The following is a 16,748-nucleotide window of genomic DNA, read 5'->3' as shown; positions in this document are numbered from 1 at the left end:
GAGGGTTTTAGCGTATCGGGCCCGATATCCTTTAATTTTCGCCGATACGCTATCAGTTGTCCCGATACGCTATCAGATTGAATAGGGTTCGGTAAATATTGTTCATCTGTCAATCGGTCAGCTGACGCCTTTGTTGTTTCACAACGTTTGTATTGATCCTTCACACATAAGCAGCAAGTAAAACTAAAGAGTGTCTAATTAATTCAAACGACTATTCAACCCTCTACCATTACCAGACAGATTTCATTGAAGATTGCAGTCAGTATTGTTTTCGATAGGAATAAAATGCGTAAACCCGCTAATGGTGATTCACACTGCGGTACAACAGCTTTCGGTAAAACAAAGGCAAAACCGGCCCATCCGTAACGTTGGTTCGACCGTAGAAGCATGTCGGAACTAACAGGTTTTGACAACTATAAAATCAAACGATGCCGTGCCATTTTGCTATAAAGTATAAAAGTTCGACAAACGCATGAAGTTGACATTCAGTGTCTAGTTAATTTTCTATGAGTGACAGTAATAACACCGAGTATGTCTCAACCAAAGACTCAGCATGTGTATTCTTCAATGTCGTGAAAAGAGTTGAACAGACTAATGTACCTTTCGATAAAGTGGCAAGGTTATCTCCGATTATCAGTTTCATGTTCAATTTTACCCTGAAAACACGTTTTGTTAGTAGTTTGACATTGTAGACTGATACATCGTACGACTACGATGAAAGCATGGATTTTCCGATATGGCGGCCATGACGTCACAAACTATCGCGAGTTTTTGAAGTCCTCCATAGGGAAGTATAGTAAGTCTCGTGTATCACGAGATTTCGGACTAACACGATGTCTGCCGGTAGCTGTACACAAACTTTTCGTGTTTCGAAAGTCTAATTTATCTGCGGACATTAAGATTTAAATAATTTCAGCTTTCCTAACAATAATAATCAATAACACTGCTTTATGAGTTTCTTATTGGTGCTAATATTTTGAAGTAATAAATTGGCCTTCAACTTTCCTTTAGCCACATGTACATGTACTACTTGTTTATTATGATGTACTTTGATTTTTCGGGAATGTATAATTATATGTAAATTGATGCTAATTTATGCTAATTAGCCGATATCCTATCAACAAAACCTGGGGAGAACACTGTGACTTTATTTCCTGGAGTGGCGTACCCCTTTACTACACCCAGTTACTGTAACTAGCACAGTGTATGATTCTTATATAATTTCAGACAATACAAGCACAATATTACCTTAAATCTTGGTACAAATCTAGTACACTCCTGTTGCCAGTTATGAAGGGTTGATGCTGGTGCTATGACTAGAAATGGACCCCATGTACCTTGTGTCTAGAAAGAAACAACAAAGTAATGCATTTCATTCAGCTGGAAACTTTTATCTCTGAAAAGTACACAGTGTTCTTCCTGTCTGAAATACTGAAGGCAATACATTCTTTCTGGTATAAAACTACAAAAAACTTGGGAAACTAAATTCCCCAAACAAGTGATTTCACTTTAAGACATGCAATGTACCCAGTAATTTAGCTATATGGCTTCCAGGCTGCGTGTCTGAATAGGTGCAAACAGATGCAAATACATTCATATCCATTCGACTGCTCCTTCTCATTTGAAATCATACGACAACATTGAGACTCCGACAAACAAATGAAATAACCACCCCCCCCTCCCCCCCCCCCCCCCCCCCCCCCAAAAAAAAAATAAAAAATCATGCACTTTCAGGATTACGGTTACTGAGGTAATGGTACATATTAGTTTTTGGCGATAATGATCATGAAGAGGCAAAAGGTTAGAAAGTTAGGGCCAAAAGTTTTTCCGATTTACGTGACTCGGAAAATTATCCAAAACAAAGACATGATGTAACCGTCCTCAAAACCTGATTACTCCCACGGTAGTAAATAAAGATAAGTCACCTAGAATTTGAAGTGGACTTTTTCTTGTTTTCTTGCCTCTTTTGCAAAAAAAACAAACAAAACAAACAAACTAAATTTACCTCGGCTAGATGGGCAAGTACTGCAATACTCTGTATGGTTTTACCAAGTCCCATCTCGTCAGCTAAGATACCATTAATACTGCAGTCGTAGAGGTTGGCCAACCAGTTCATGCCTTTCAACTGGTACGTCTTTAACTGGCCTTGAAACATCTCAGGTTGGGGTAGGTCTTCTCCACCCATTAAAGATGGGTTTGCTAAACTAACTGTGAAGGTGACACACCAAATATGATGAGTTCCAAGTTTCATATTTGGATAGACTCATAAACAAACTGATTACAAAACAAATTCAAGCAGATGGATACAAGAAATTTCACTTTCTGTGGTCAAATACATTTTCGTTCTATCTCTTCATTTTTATCACAGAACAAAATTTTTCTACATCACTATAATTCTTCATTTTAAAAGCCAAGAGAAATGCTGATGTTCACTAAAAGTGGCTAAAACTTTTTAGATGATGCCTAAAATGTTTCAACTTTTAGGGGAACCCTGAGAAGTAAACGGATCAACCTTCTGAAAAATTGAAATAAAACACAACTCTGAGGTGTTTTGCTAAAGTTTTGGAACCCTAGCAACAGGGGTTGGGGAGAGATCTAATAAAAGTTACATACAGTACCATAGCTTTGCAGGAGAACCCTCCCCCATACATAGTCATAGTTTGTTTTTGTTTTTGTTTTTTATTTTACATGTTTTATTACAGCTTTTGACTATTTTTCATATACATTTTAATAAGCGTCTTCAATCACATTTGATGTGGAAAATGACACTAGATAAAACAAATTATTATTATTATTACATGTACAAATGTATTATTATTACATATCCACAACCCAAAACCATGAATGATAAAATCACAAATATGTAAACTTACAGGCTCCTTGAGATTCTGTGGTGGAAGACAGTCTTGGTCTATTGTGTGCTATATTGACATCTCTATCAAATGTTTTACTCTTGGATTCATGCATAGTGTAGGCACTTTGGGCATTGTATAATGCTTGTTGCTTCATATATTCACAATCTGCAAGTCAATGTTTAAAATCAACAATATAACAACAGCAGGAGTAGCTGGCTGGGATATAGGATACTTGTGTTTGGGACGGTGTGTGTGCATCCTTACGGGGATACTCAACAAACAACACTGATTTTTTTGATCAGTAGCGAGCAATCAAACATGGCAGTTAACAAAATCTGTAGGTTTGTATTTCTGTGTAATGTACTAAAACTAAGAAAAACAACACACTCTTAAATGAAGTAGACTGTTTGAAATACAATTTGAGAATAGCTGTGGCAGGCTTTGTGTCATCTATTGGGAGAGGTCACATTTGAAACACATTAACATTGTCAGCTGGCCCTTGGTTGGATCCCGCTGTGGTATGATAACGCCAGTGTAATCGATCCAGTGTGCTCAATTGAATGGAGTCTACCCACTCACTGTTAGAGTCATAGGTTACAAAATAACAATGTTTCAGAAAACAACAATTACTGTAAACCCCTCCCCCCCCCCCCCTGCAAATGTTCTCTTGGTTGTATTACATTGACTTACCAAAGTCATCACCTTCCACATCAATTACTATACCCCCCTCTACTGCAAATGTTCTCTTGGTTGTATTTCATTGACTTACCATAGTCATCTCCTTCCACATCAATTACTGTACCCCCCTCTACTGCAAATGTTCTCTTGGTTGTATTCTCATCAAGATTCTCCAAGATGTTGTTCTTTTCTTTTTCACCTTCCCCAGTCAGTTTGCGACTCATGAAATGAGCATAAAGTTCTGTTTGTGTAATCAGGAAGTTAAGTTTGCGTTGCTGTCTCTTCGCCTGGAAAAATAAAATATCAAAACACATCTGCTTAATAGAAGAAATCCACTAAAATCTGATTCATTTCACAGGGATGGCTAATTTGATGTCAATTTCAGATACTAGTACTAAACTAATATGTAATCAACCACTCGGTTCTATTCCTACTCTATCTATAATCTAGGCATTAACAAATATATGCATATTTCAAATAATTTTTCACCATGGCCCCCAAAATGCATTGCGTACGGTAAACGGAACTGTGTAAAAAAATAATATGATAACATGTGCAATTTTCATAAGCATCCAAACTGAAAATACTTGCACCAATACTGTATCTCTATTTTGAATGCATAAGGTCAACATCAAGTTACATAAAGTATACGGTCACCAATTTTAAATCTTAACACTTGAAAATATGAATTGTAAGTTTTTATACCTCTCTCATTTCTTCGTCCAATCTCCTCTGCTCCATAGCCTCTTTCTCAGCCCGTTTTCTGTGTTCCTTCTCTACCTTCTCATATCGTTTCCAATACACCATCATTTCCCTGGTCAGTCTCCTGGCCCTCTGTGGTGTTTCTTTGCATACTCTTTGTGACTGCATTGCGGTTCTGCGCTGTTCTTTCTGACACAGCTGGGCAAGCTTCTTGGCATTGCTTAGCATGTTGTTGTGAACTGATGATCTCTGCTTGTGTGCCTAAAAATGTAAAACGTTTTTTGATATCAGCACTTTGTACTAACTTAGGATATTGATTCAAAACTATTTATTCATTGATTCACAGGTCAGTTCAACTGATTTAATTATAGCATTGACTGAAACACTGATCAACTGATTCAACTAGATCATTGACAGACTGATCAACTGATTTAGCCAGATATTGATTGCACACTGATCAACTGATTTATAAACCAAATCACTGACTGACACACTGATCAACTGATTCAACCAAATCATTGATTGACACACTGATCAACTGATTCAACCAAATCATTGGTTGACACACTGATCAACTGATTCAATCAAACCATTGATTGGTACACTGATCGACTGATCCAATCAAATCATTAAATGACACAATGATCAACTGATTCAATCAAATCATTGATTGACACACTGAATTACTGATTCAATCAAATCAATGAGTGACTCAATGATCAACTGATTCAATGAAATCATTGACAGACACAATGATCAACAGATTCAATCAAATCATTGAGACACACTGATCAACTGATTCAATGAAATCATTGATTGACACAATGATCAACTGATTCAATCAAATCATTGACAGACTCACTGATCAACTGATTCAATCAAATCATTGACAGACTCACTGATCAACTGATTCAATCAAATCATTGACTGACACAATGATCAACTGATTCAATCAAATCATTGACAGACACACTGATCAACTGATTCAACCAAATCATTGGTTGACACACTGAACATCTAAGTAAACCTGATCCACAACAATACATACTTTAGGGATGTCCTTCTTTCCGATAGCTATCCATATCTTCTTCCTCTTGATGTCAGCTTCTTTTGCTGTCAAGTGTTTCTTCTTTGTTGCAGATTCACGGAATAATGCTGCAATAGCTCTTTGATCCATAGGGATTTGACTATGCTGTGGTCGATGTTTAGCCAACTACAGGTGGGGAAAAAAATTACATCATTATCTGTCTCTCAGTCATCATGTTGCAAATAACAGAGAGCAATGGACAAATATTTTAAAACTGATTATCAATACATTGTATCAAAAAGTAATTAATGTATGCTTGTTCCAATTGTCTACACAATAACATATACTAGTCCAACTTATAAAAAGCCAAATTACAGTTCAAAGGTCGTGAGCTGCACACCTTCCGGTGTGCATGTGTTTTACGATATCTACAAACAAGAGTTTGACACTAAAATTTGAAAGTTTCATGGGTTTTTTTTTCAAGCATCATGTGTAATCCAAAAGGATTTTTATTTGAACTTCTCTCTTTCTGCCTCTCACTGTTCAGTAAAATCATTGTGCACAGCAGCCATTGTCAAAGTCACTTTAATGTGAGTCTGGGGATCCTCACACAACGGTATGTTTTTTTTTTCTGTTTCAAGTATTTTTTTTTGCAATATGGGGATGTCTAATTGGAGATATCTCGCAACAAACTGTGCTAGGGAACTTTTTGATGGATTGTATATTTTGGTGGATTCTCAAAAACTTTACCTGCTGGGTTCCATTTGCTGCCAACTTCTTTTTCTTCAGTCTTTTCAACTTGGCTAAAATGACACAAGAAACAAAATGGTCACTGAAACAACTGTCATTTAACAAAGGGGAACAAAGATAATGTTTAAGAATGAATATTCATGGGCTCTGGTTCACAGTATCACATGAAAATTTCTACCCACAGAGTCAAAAAAAATTGGGGGGGTTCACTTCCAGAAAATTTTTTGACTCCGTGAGTGAATTTCCATTTGAAAGGATGTGGTTGATTTGATCTCAGCTGCATTACTTTATGCCAGGGGAGAGGCATTTTGAGAAATAATCAATGTAGGGCACTTCTTCGTCCTCACAGCTGACCTCAGTCTTGTATGGGAATAGTTTCAAGATATCTGACACTCCTATAAACTTTTTTGTTTATTTCCCACAATGCCTTGCCCCCCAGTGTACTGCAGGCCTCTTCACAGTCAAATTTGCCAATTTCAAAAGTCTTTACGTTAAGAGTGGTCATGTGATGAAGGTGAAAAAAAATACATTTTCTGGGTCGCTACTGATAAAGAAATGTAGCTACGATAAAAAACAGCATTGCTCTTGTGCACCTTTAACAATGAAAATGTGAAGAAAAAAAAAATGAAAAGTACATGTAGTATGAGACGCTAGACACAGAATCCAAATGATAGTTTCTGATAGCACTGGTATCAACTACTGTCTATCTATGCTATGTACATATGATATATATTCTTGTATTTGCAATGCCTATAGATTTTAAACAGAAATAGAAGAAATGCCATACCTTTTATTTTCTTATCATCTTTCTTCTTTTTAGGACCGAGAACAGATCTCTGGTGTTCAGGAAATTTGTCATAATTTGATAAAAGTCCACTGCTATAGTACATGTAACTCTGAAGCTGTCATAGACAGATAAAAAAAATGGGAAGTGTTTACTGCACAAGACAAGTAGAGAACCTATCAGTTTCAACAATTTGGCAGAAGGAGATATGAAATTAGTCTGAACCGCTACTGATATGTGTATTTTAGAAGAAAATGTATCTAGGCTTGTATATGTACATGTACATTGGCTTCAGACTTGCAAGGTGTACAACATTTTCATTCATAGTTGGTTTTCAGCAAATTTACTACTACACAGGAAAAGCACTCACCTCTTTGTCATCATAAAATTCAGCTCGACAGACTCTTTGGTATTTGTGAAGTTTCAACATATCATGGAGTTCTTCTTTACTGAGGGGTTTATCATCATCATCATCTTCACTATCTGATGTATCACTTAGTAGAATATTCTGGAAAAGAACATGGAAGAATTTTACAATTTATTTCTACGCTGGATTTATTTTAGCTGAATTCATACACAAGTTTGTTTTTGCTGCAGAAATAACTTCCCCTGCACTAATATACATACATATGTTAATTTCTAAGGGACGATCGCATAATGTCACACAATCTCAATAAACGAACTTCGCTCATTTAGGACACCCCCCCACCCCCACCCCCCCCCACCCCAAATGAACGTTCACAAGTGCCACATTGACATGTTTATATATGATGCAAATGTTAAAATTTGTTGCGGTCACACTACTACAATCGATGCAGTGTAAAAATATGATGGTAAACACCTTAAAATACTACCGGAAACCCAGCACTGTATATCACATTTATAGAAATATATTTTAATCAACTTATCATCATCTCAGTAGTAAACACAGAACCTGTTATCATTGAAGGTGTGAAAGTTTTCGCAATTTGGTTAGAAGTACAAAAATGAAGTTAAGCATCCGCATTGACACCAGACCCCTTCTCCCCTAAACGAAAGAGGTTCGTTTATTGAGCTTGTGTGACACTGTGCGATCGTCCCTCAAGTTTATACCTCAGTTCAGTTGTGCTAGAATAAACAATATTACAGATTGCAATGCATATCTATAAATTCTGGTTAAAACCTTTTTGTTTCGGTACAAAAGATGGAAGCATTTCACTCTTGGACTATTTCCTAATGTTATCTTTTCAATTCCTTACCTTCAGCCATTTTCTGTTCTTTTTAACACGTGACAGGTTGTACAGTTTCTTTTTGTCCATTTTTCTCTCTTTGAAATTAAAACAAAATACAACTCATATTAATATAAATGAATGATAAGTATTTACATCATTAGTTTAATTCAAAACATAAAATATTTACATTCCCTTTTGAAAAAAAATCCAGATTTCTCGTACAGTAATCTGCTGTCAAAAATGCATTGACATGATTGATGGTAAAGGTCAAAGGTTACTTTCAGAACAGAAAGCTTATCTCTAAATACATGGGTGTAAACACTTGAATGGGTTTCCCCGTTAAAACTTACATTGTATGCTAGTTGCACAAAATTGTCTGCTCTTCATGTTTTGTGCAACTGTATATCGTAATTGGAGAATATATATTGTACCGGTGCTGTCCTATATATTGTAAACCTAAATCTTTTTGCCACTGGACAAATTTGCCATTTAAAAGTCTTCAATTTCAAATAGTTTCCGAAGACTAATGCTTACAAATCTCTCAGCCTTGTGGTGTACAGTGTTTATATACAACAAGACATTTTAGCCAATATCTATTTTTATGTTTTTGCTTTCCAGCAAATTAAAAGTGAAAATAATTCTATAGCGAAAGTTTTCATGTCTACACATGTATACTCTACAGCTGTGTTTGTTGTAAGCTTATAAAGAGGTCAACACACGTTTGACCCTTACCAGGTTTTGTTGTGACAATTCCATTGATTTCCTTGATTCCCATCTTACTAGCTATAGGATCTTGTACATTGGAATACATTCCAGTGTCTGCATCTGTATCGTCATCACTATCACTGCAATATATGTATAGAATATATTAATAAATTATTGACTATTATTGACACTGATAATTCTCGTTATTTGAAATGTAATTTCACCACCTAAAAATAACAATCATTCATTTTTCTAGGTTGATTCAAAGACTTTTTGTACTACACATGCACATGTAAGAGAATAAGTCAGCCTTCTCACTCTATTTCAACCCCGAGTATGAGTTGAACTGCTTTTACAGGTACCTAGAATTGTCCACAACATACATATGACAGATACCTCAGTTGCATCTGTCTACAACCTGTACTCCCCCTACCAATTGATGGAATCAGTCAGTAGCGACAAAACTGGCACTCAGGAAATGAGTGTAGTAATTGAATCTTAATCATCAAGCGAGATAATTATCTACAACAAGATACAATCAGGTACCTTCAGTACATTTATTCAGTACATTACACATACATACATTAGTGTCATCAAATTATGACATAGTGGCCTGCTTATACATGTACTGATGACATCAGTTGGTACAAACCAGAACTAGGGAAATGTAACCCTAACATTAACAGTATCATTACTGGAGTCATTACGGCCAAACAGTTAGAGTGGCCAGTTTAGAATCTGCAAGTTAATGTTAGTTCAAGCCTCACAACTGTTATTTGGTTCTTAATAGTTGAAGTCCTTGGCAAAAATTTGAACCTGATTTGACATATTTAGGTACTGATGTGACAATTATCAGTACTGTATATACCGATATAAATGTGTACCTATACATCACAATGGTAAATGTTTTGACAATTACCGTTTGTACAATGTACAGTATATTGATATTTTGGCTAAGAACCCCATTGCTGGTGAATCTATTCAGTGTGTAAAACATATTAGGTATGATGCACTTCAGGGACAAATTTCCCAGGAAATCAAAGTTCTTCAATTCTTTCCAAACTTCGCCATATGAAAGCTTGTTCCTGGTCCTTTTGTAATCATTTAAAAAAATTGGACTTCACCATCTTGTTTTCTAGGAAATCGTCAATCATTTATTTTTTCCATGTTGTTATCAGTGTTCGGCGGCCATATTGGATTCTTAAAATCACTAAATTTTGGTATCATTTTGACCTCTATTACAAAAATTTGCCACGTGACCCCCAGATTTTTTTTACTGATACCAACTAGGAATAGGGTGGGGTTTACAAAGTATGAACAAAATTCAAAGAATTTATTTCTGAAGCAAAGTCCACATCAGCAAATCTCTTGTGTATAGACTATATCAGTAAACCCTTCACAATGCTGGTTAAATCAAGCTAACCCCAATGCAAGGATTCTTTCAGTGGTTGAATGATTGTAACAGTATTATAGATTGTAATCCCTAACTAAACATGTTTTCATGTTTTGTCACTCTGTAAATATTTTTATTATACAAAAATTTTCAAATTCAATTCTTTTATTGTCCTTTCATTAAAATTAACACTTGGTCATCTGACCTAAGTACAGTACACAGTAAGAAAATTACCCGGGGAGATAAGAATACCTAAATCATAGTCTATTTATTTTTATCAACAAAGTGAATTACTGCTGGGGCAGACAAACATTGAAAAGGTTAGGATAATACTGTAAACCATTGCAATCTGGGCTAAAGTTATCGGCTGTCACTTTAGAGTTCATGACCTTTTACCCACATGTCAAACTATTAACAAACACTGCTGGGAGAAAACATCTGGGTGCTTGTGAAACTGTTTCCTACACTGGTACATAACTTGTCACCCTGTTGAATGTATCATATATCTGAAAATATTATAGCTCTCTGTTTTTGAAATGTCTTTTATCTTGAATGAAATCACTCGGTAGGACCTTTGGACTGTTACAGTTCTGATTTACAGTTAAACATGTCTGTTCATATATATATATGTCTGTGAAGGTGAATTGTATAGTATGCAGTTGTAGTGACTTGAAGAGCTGAGTGGATGAAATACAAGTTATGCATATGAAAGTGGATGAAACATCAAAACTGCTGATATAGAGACAACCCTACTCTGGTTTATAGTTTTGATTCTTTCATACTTCATATCAACAATTTCATCTCAGGGTTTCTGACAGGAGAAGTTACATGTGTAGGATCACAACCTACTTTTGTTTGTACTATCAATCAGTTCACCAATCAATCCTTTACAAGCTGTATGTACTCAGCTGTCAATCATTCTTGACCCCTTGAACTGACCAATAATGGGAAGCCTTCAAACTTCTAACCCATGCACTAATGATACAGCCACACTGCATTGAGATGTCAATCATCATTGGCTTCTTACAAACTAACCAATCACAGTGAGTACTCCATCTGACCCCACAGGTACTGAGCCATCAATCATTATTGACATCTCACTAATTGACCAATCAAGGGTACACCCTACTTACTTACAATTTGTTCTTTTTTCTTAATTTCATGAAAGCTACTTCATGTAGGGGTAAAACACCATTGTGAAATCCAATGAAAGATCAACAATATATTGTGGTAGTAAAAAGGGACAAAATTTAGAATTCTCTGAGAAGCATATGAGAAGACAAGTCACACAAAATTTCTACATAAATTGATATGGTAAATGGTACACAAAGAAAAAACCTGAAACTTGCACAACTTGTCACTCTCAATACTAAATTTTGAAAATTATCTCAATCATGAAGAGAAGCAAAAAAGATTTTATTTCAGGGAAAATTTCCAATTCTCCACTGTCACATGTGACAGCAGAAAATGACTCCTTTCTTATTTTTTAATAAACAAATGTCGTCTGTTGTATATTATGTGCAATCGCTGTCACATGTGTTGTTTTGAATGTGATCAACATCAGTGTTTTTTTACTGTGGGTGGTAAGAAGGTACCACAGAGTCTACCTGAGTCCTCTTGATATTTTACCAGGGTTTCCACTAAAACCATGGTACTGTACATGTAGCAAGATACACGTATTATACATGCAAATCTAAATGCACTATTTACCAGAATTTGATCACCCTCCTATTATTAGAGTTCCTGATCCATAACAAAAACATTGAGTATTGAATAATCTTTTTGAAATACACATGGTTCAGATTTCCTTGATACTTTGGATTAACATGATTCTGAAAATCAATTTAGATGAGGAAATATTGGGGGAAATATTAATATCTATAAAATTACATTTCCATATGATTGAAATAAAAATGGTAGAACCATGCATCCTTCAATTATTTAAAAGTAAGCCACCACACAACATGTAGTAATATATATGCACGCATGATGAATAAAAATTTCAATTTCTAGAATAAAAATAAATTGGAAATTATTCCCAAAATTTACATTTATTTTCAAGTGTATATATATACTTATACCTAATATCTGGTTGTTTTGTCAGCTTAAAGTCTTACCTTATCTCTTCTGCAAAGATTTTATCTGCATATTTAATGAAGTCATCCAATCTGACAGCTCGTTCTAGCCGCTGCAGATGTACTGGATTTGCCAAAGGTACTCCACTTGTTGGACCTGCCAGGGTCACATCTGTTGCCATGGTATTTGTTTCCATGGTGAACTTATGGGCACAATATCAAGATTTCTTTGTAGCTACATTTGTGTAGCGAGGAAAGAACCTGAAAGGCAAATCAAGCTTATTTTCAGTACATCAAGAATTAAAAACACTGGATTTCTTTATATAAATCTGTGTCATTCAATTCATGTGTCAATGCCATTGCTTGTAATTTAGTGATTATCGTACTGTACAATACATGGAAAGATATGACGTGTATAAAGTTAGTCTCAGATTGAGAATCAGATTCATATTGGAGTTTCAGATTCAGCCTCATACAGTCTCACATACAGAAAATCACGATGACACCAGGCAAAAGCAGCCACGCACGAAATAATACCGCTGAGACTACAGGAAATGTTGTCACTTCCAACCCAACATAAACTGTTAAAGAAGAATAAAACCCTTCTAAATGGTCATGGATGTTATAGAGATACATCATTCATTGGACATTAGTACCTACCAACAAACAGACATCAGCTGAACTTTGACCTACTACAATGTCTCGATGACAATTTTTTATAAATTATATATAATTTTCAGGTAATTTTTCCCATACAGTGTATAAGCTTATAAGTTATATGTCCTCTAGCTCTCCTGTTGAGTGGGTATGAAGGGGAACATTTTCCTCTAGCCTCAACAATATTATTTCTTGTTTGACTGTTTTTTTCTGGGTGTCATCGTGATTTCCGTATATATGAGACTATGAGGATGAATCTGAGATGCAGTATGAGACTGGCCTCATATTGTCCTCCAATATGAATCTGAATCTGATTCTCAATCTGAGACTAACTTTATACACATCATGGAAAGACCACACACACACACACACACACACACACACACACACACACACACACACACACAATCACATACATGTATACATACATACACACACACATACACACATACATACATACATACATACATACATACATACATACATACAGCTACGTAGTACATACATACATGATACATATGTACGTACGTACGTACGTACGTACGTACATACATACATACATACATACATACATACATATATACATACATACATACATACATACACACACATACATACATACATACATACATGTACATACATACATACATACATACATACATACATACATACATACATACATACACACACACACACATACATACATACATACATACATACATACATACATACACACACATACATACATACATACATACATACATACATACATACACACATACATACATTTATATATGTACATATACTCACCAACACATACACATGCATAAATAGTTCAATTCATACCTTTGCAGACTACAGACTGACAGATGTTTGACAAAAATGCCTCAGACATGCTGCTCAGCAAGCATTTGCATGTATTAATTTGGAAAGTCACATTCACCACACATTTCTTAGAGAAAATAATTGCTAAGATATTATTTGTCAGAAGAGCATCATTCTGATTTATTTTGCCATTATTGATATACAACATGTATGAAATAAAATCAGTGCTATTGCAGTCCATAGTAGTATGTACCATACTGTTAAAACAAAATATATTTCGGATAACAATACCAGGGGTAGTTTCATATACAATTACGCAAAGGACAGGTGGTAATATTAAATTTGAACAGTCACTTAACAACATCACATAATCTATGGTTTGCTGGTTGTATATTATCACAATTTGTCTATTACTAATGTCATTATATTTTCATAATTTTCTGCCAAATTAGTACATGTTTAATTTAAATTTTAACAAATTTAGCAACAACCTTGCCAATAGCTATTAGCCCATATATAGTTTCTATATAAGCACAGTTTTCCTTAGTCTATTTGCTAGACCTCGGATGTTCTTCCGATAGAATACGACACACGACCGAACATCGCTATCGAGGATGGAACATCCAAGCTCTAGCAAATGTCATCAGGATATAAATAACTGCCAATCAGAGAACTGTATTAGCGACAAGCACAAACAGAGGACAATAGCTAATTTTTCATGCATATTCATCTTAAGGAGGGGCTTGTAAAAATAACCACTAATGCGTTAACTAAAATGTGTGAATGACAACATCTACACACTCATCAAACACAATTACCATAAACGATAAGACATAGTAATGAGATAAATGTGTTTGTCAACACCTGCATGCAGAGGTTGAATATATTAAAGTATATATATGCATACATGGCCCAACCCACCGCTTAACATAATCTAAATGGAATGTCCGGTCTGAAAATGACATTTGCTAGACTGTTCGGGCAAACCCTCACTGCGAACTTCGTTTGCTTATAGTATCCAAAGAAAGCCCGAACGTCTAGCAGCTAGACTAAGTTTTTCTAAAATTCCAATCTTTATTTCACTCATTTACTGCAAAATATCATACTATCTAAAGACCAACAAGACTAATCTTGGTTAGCAACCAGCAACTATAGAGGGTTGGTGTTACCAGGTTTAGAATCTTTGGAAACATTCTTTGGGAAACCTGTTACATTGAACAAAATGACCCCCCCACCCCCCACCCCCACTCCTTCTCTCTCATCAATAATATTTTGAAAATTTGACAATTAAGCCATAGCTTTAGAGAACCAGACTCTAAATATTGGTACCTGCATGTCATGGCTGTTATCCTACAGACATGTATATGAGTTATGACCAGTGTGTCTCAAATCAAAGACATTTATTGTTGTTGGTCAAGATAATAAAAACTAGGTTTTCTTATTAGGTCACCACACACAGAGAGATTGGGGAACACCAAATCTGGTGAGTGCACAAAGTGTCTGTGGTGTGTCAAATTGGCTTGAGATCTTGCAAGAGGGCACACTCACTGTGTACATGACCCCTGTACCCCTGCATTGCATGCACATTCACAAACACGTACACACACACCCTTTTCAATTTTCATTTTGATAAATAGCTGAATCACCATACTAATAGTATATGACGAAAGATTTGATAAATTTTACAAATTTTGCTCATAGTTTCAATTTCTGGATTTTAACTACAATAATTAATACACGTAGTTACAAAATAATTAGATACTGTATTAATAATAAAAATCAACACCGGACCATATTAGAAAACATATTCCATATTTTGATATTTTGGGGGGTTTATCTTTATTAAAGAAAATCTAGTAAACATGTTTTTGGGTGTAAAAATGACATTATTATTTAAAAAACAAACAAAGAATACCCAAACGCATACAGTTATACATGATAAATACCATTGTGCATTATAATCACTCATCCGAACATAACTGTCCACTTATTTTGGCAATGTTATGCGGTGAGGGGTTATAAATACTGCTAAAAGACGAATGGTCGCTGACCCAGCCTCGCAATTTCAGACATGTGGGGACCCAGTATCTTCAATATGTCTAACCAACTGTAGCAAACATCACCTACATATTGATTACGATCACACTTAACACATGGGTTGGGGTATAACCTTTTATAACTTTATTATATAAGGTCACGACTAAATATCGGAATTCTTCCGAAGTATATAAACAACAAAATATGGCTAAAATCTTAGCAAGAATACATGTTTTTCAATCCGCCAGTGAAAATGGGTGGACTGTTTTACATCAAAAACCTACACATCGCACGCGTTCCTATGCATGATGCATGCTGTACAATGCATATCACTTGGTTAACTTTAAACTTTCGCGCTCTACCTCGGAAACTTTCTTGTTGAGTGAAACTTTGAGACTGGAGCAGTATTAGCAGTACACCCGTTGTTGTGATGTTGAAGTTCTACATCAACACCACATCCACACAAGCGAGTATGCGCGATATCTCGAAAAACAAGGAGAGTACGATTGTTGAATGCCACCCACTAAATGCCTGACCTAAAGTCCACGCTAGAAACGATGCAAGCCGCGACACCATCGCCGACATTTTCATGCCAAGAAGCCACCATTACTTGCGATCACGACATGGAGGGGGTCGAGAAGGCCGATAAACTTACCTCAGTCGGGAAAATTCCACCACAAAATCGGATGAAAACGAGCTGTGAACTGCCAAGAAACACAGCACCAAGATGGCGTAGTGCGTTGTATTTTTCGCTTGTAATGGCCGGGTTCTACATAGCCACATCGCATGACTTTCCTCCTACTTCGTGGGGGGTCGTCCGCCATTGCAACCACTCGGCTCGACCCGAATTAATCCGAACGTATCCGACAACATCTTTATGCATGTTATGATTCAGACTTCAGCTACTGGCATCACTCATGTCACTGAGCATCACTGGTGCAACGTCACAGATACTTGTACTGCGTGCGCATATAGATACAATTCATGTCATCATCGAAGTCGGTCTCAACTGGAGTTTTTTGGTGAACGAATTAATATGAAATGGCAAA

The 16,748-nt window shown here is 35.8% G+C and overlaps 1 protein-coding gene across 1 annotated transcript in view; it reads right to left on the bottom strand.

Moving 5' to 3' along the window:
- Nucleotides 1–16,512, bottom strand: part of LOC144447206 (chromatin-remodeling ATPase INO80-like) — a 57,622-nt gene extending 41,110 nt beyond the window's left edge. Inside the window, exons 1-13 of the mRNA XM_078137112.1 lie at nucleotides 16,355–16,512; nucleotides 12,223–12,441; nucleotides 8,740–8,852; nucleotides 8,035–8,102; nucleotides 7,167–7,304; nucleotides 6,800–6,914; nucleotides 6,013–6,065; nucleotides 5,284–5,448; nucleotides 4,239–4,496; nucleotides 3,625–3,820; nucleotides 2,874–3,020; nucleotides 2,006–2,208; nucleotides 1,249–1,344 (exon numbers count right to left, since the gene is read on the bottom strand). Of these exons, the coding sequence (XP_077993238.1) occupies nucleotides 1,249–1,344; nucleotides 2,006–2,208; nucleotides 2,874–3,020; nucleotides 3,625–3,820; nucleotides 4,239–4,496; nucleotides 5,284–5,448; nucleotides 6,013–6,065; nucleotides 6,800–6,914; nucleotides 7,167–7,304; nucleotides 8,035–8,102; nucleotides 8,740–8,852; nucleotides 12,223–12,377 (1,707 nt within the window). The 5' untranslated portion in view covers nucleotides 12,378–12,441; nucleotides 16,355–16,512. The remainder of the gene's footprint in view (nucleotides 1–1,248; nucleotides 1,345–2,005; nucleotides 2,209–2,873; nucleotides 3,021–3,624; nucleotides 3,821–4,238; nucleotides 4,497–5,283; nucleotides 5,449–6,012; nucleotides 6,066–6,799; nucleotides 6,915–7,166; nucleotides 7,305–8,034; nucleotides 8,103–8,739; nucleotides 8,853–12,222; nucleotides 12,442–16,354) is intronic.
- Between the last annotated feature and the right edge of the window lie 236 nt (nucleotides 16,513–16,748).

The sequence above is a fragment of the Glandiceps talaboti genome, chromosome 2 (genome assembly GCF_964340395.1).
Source record: "Glandiceps talaboti chromosome 2, keGlaTala1.1, whole genome shotgun sequence".
NCBI lineage: Eukaryota > Metazoa > Hemichordata > Enteropneusta > Spengelidae > Glandiceps > Glandiceps talaboti.
This window is presented reverse-complemented; position numbering and strand designations above follow the sequence as displayed.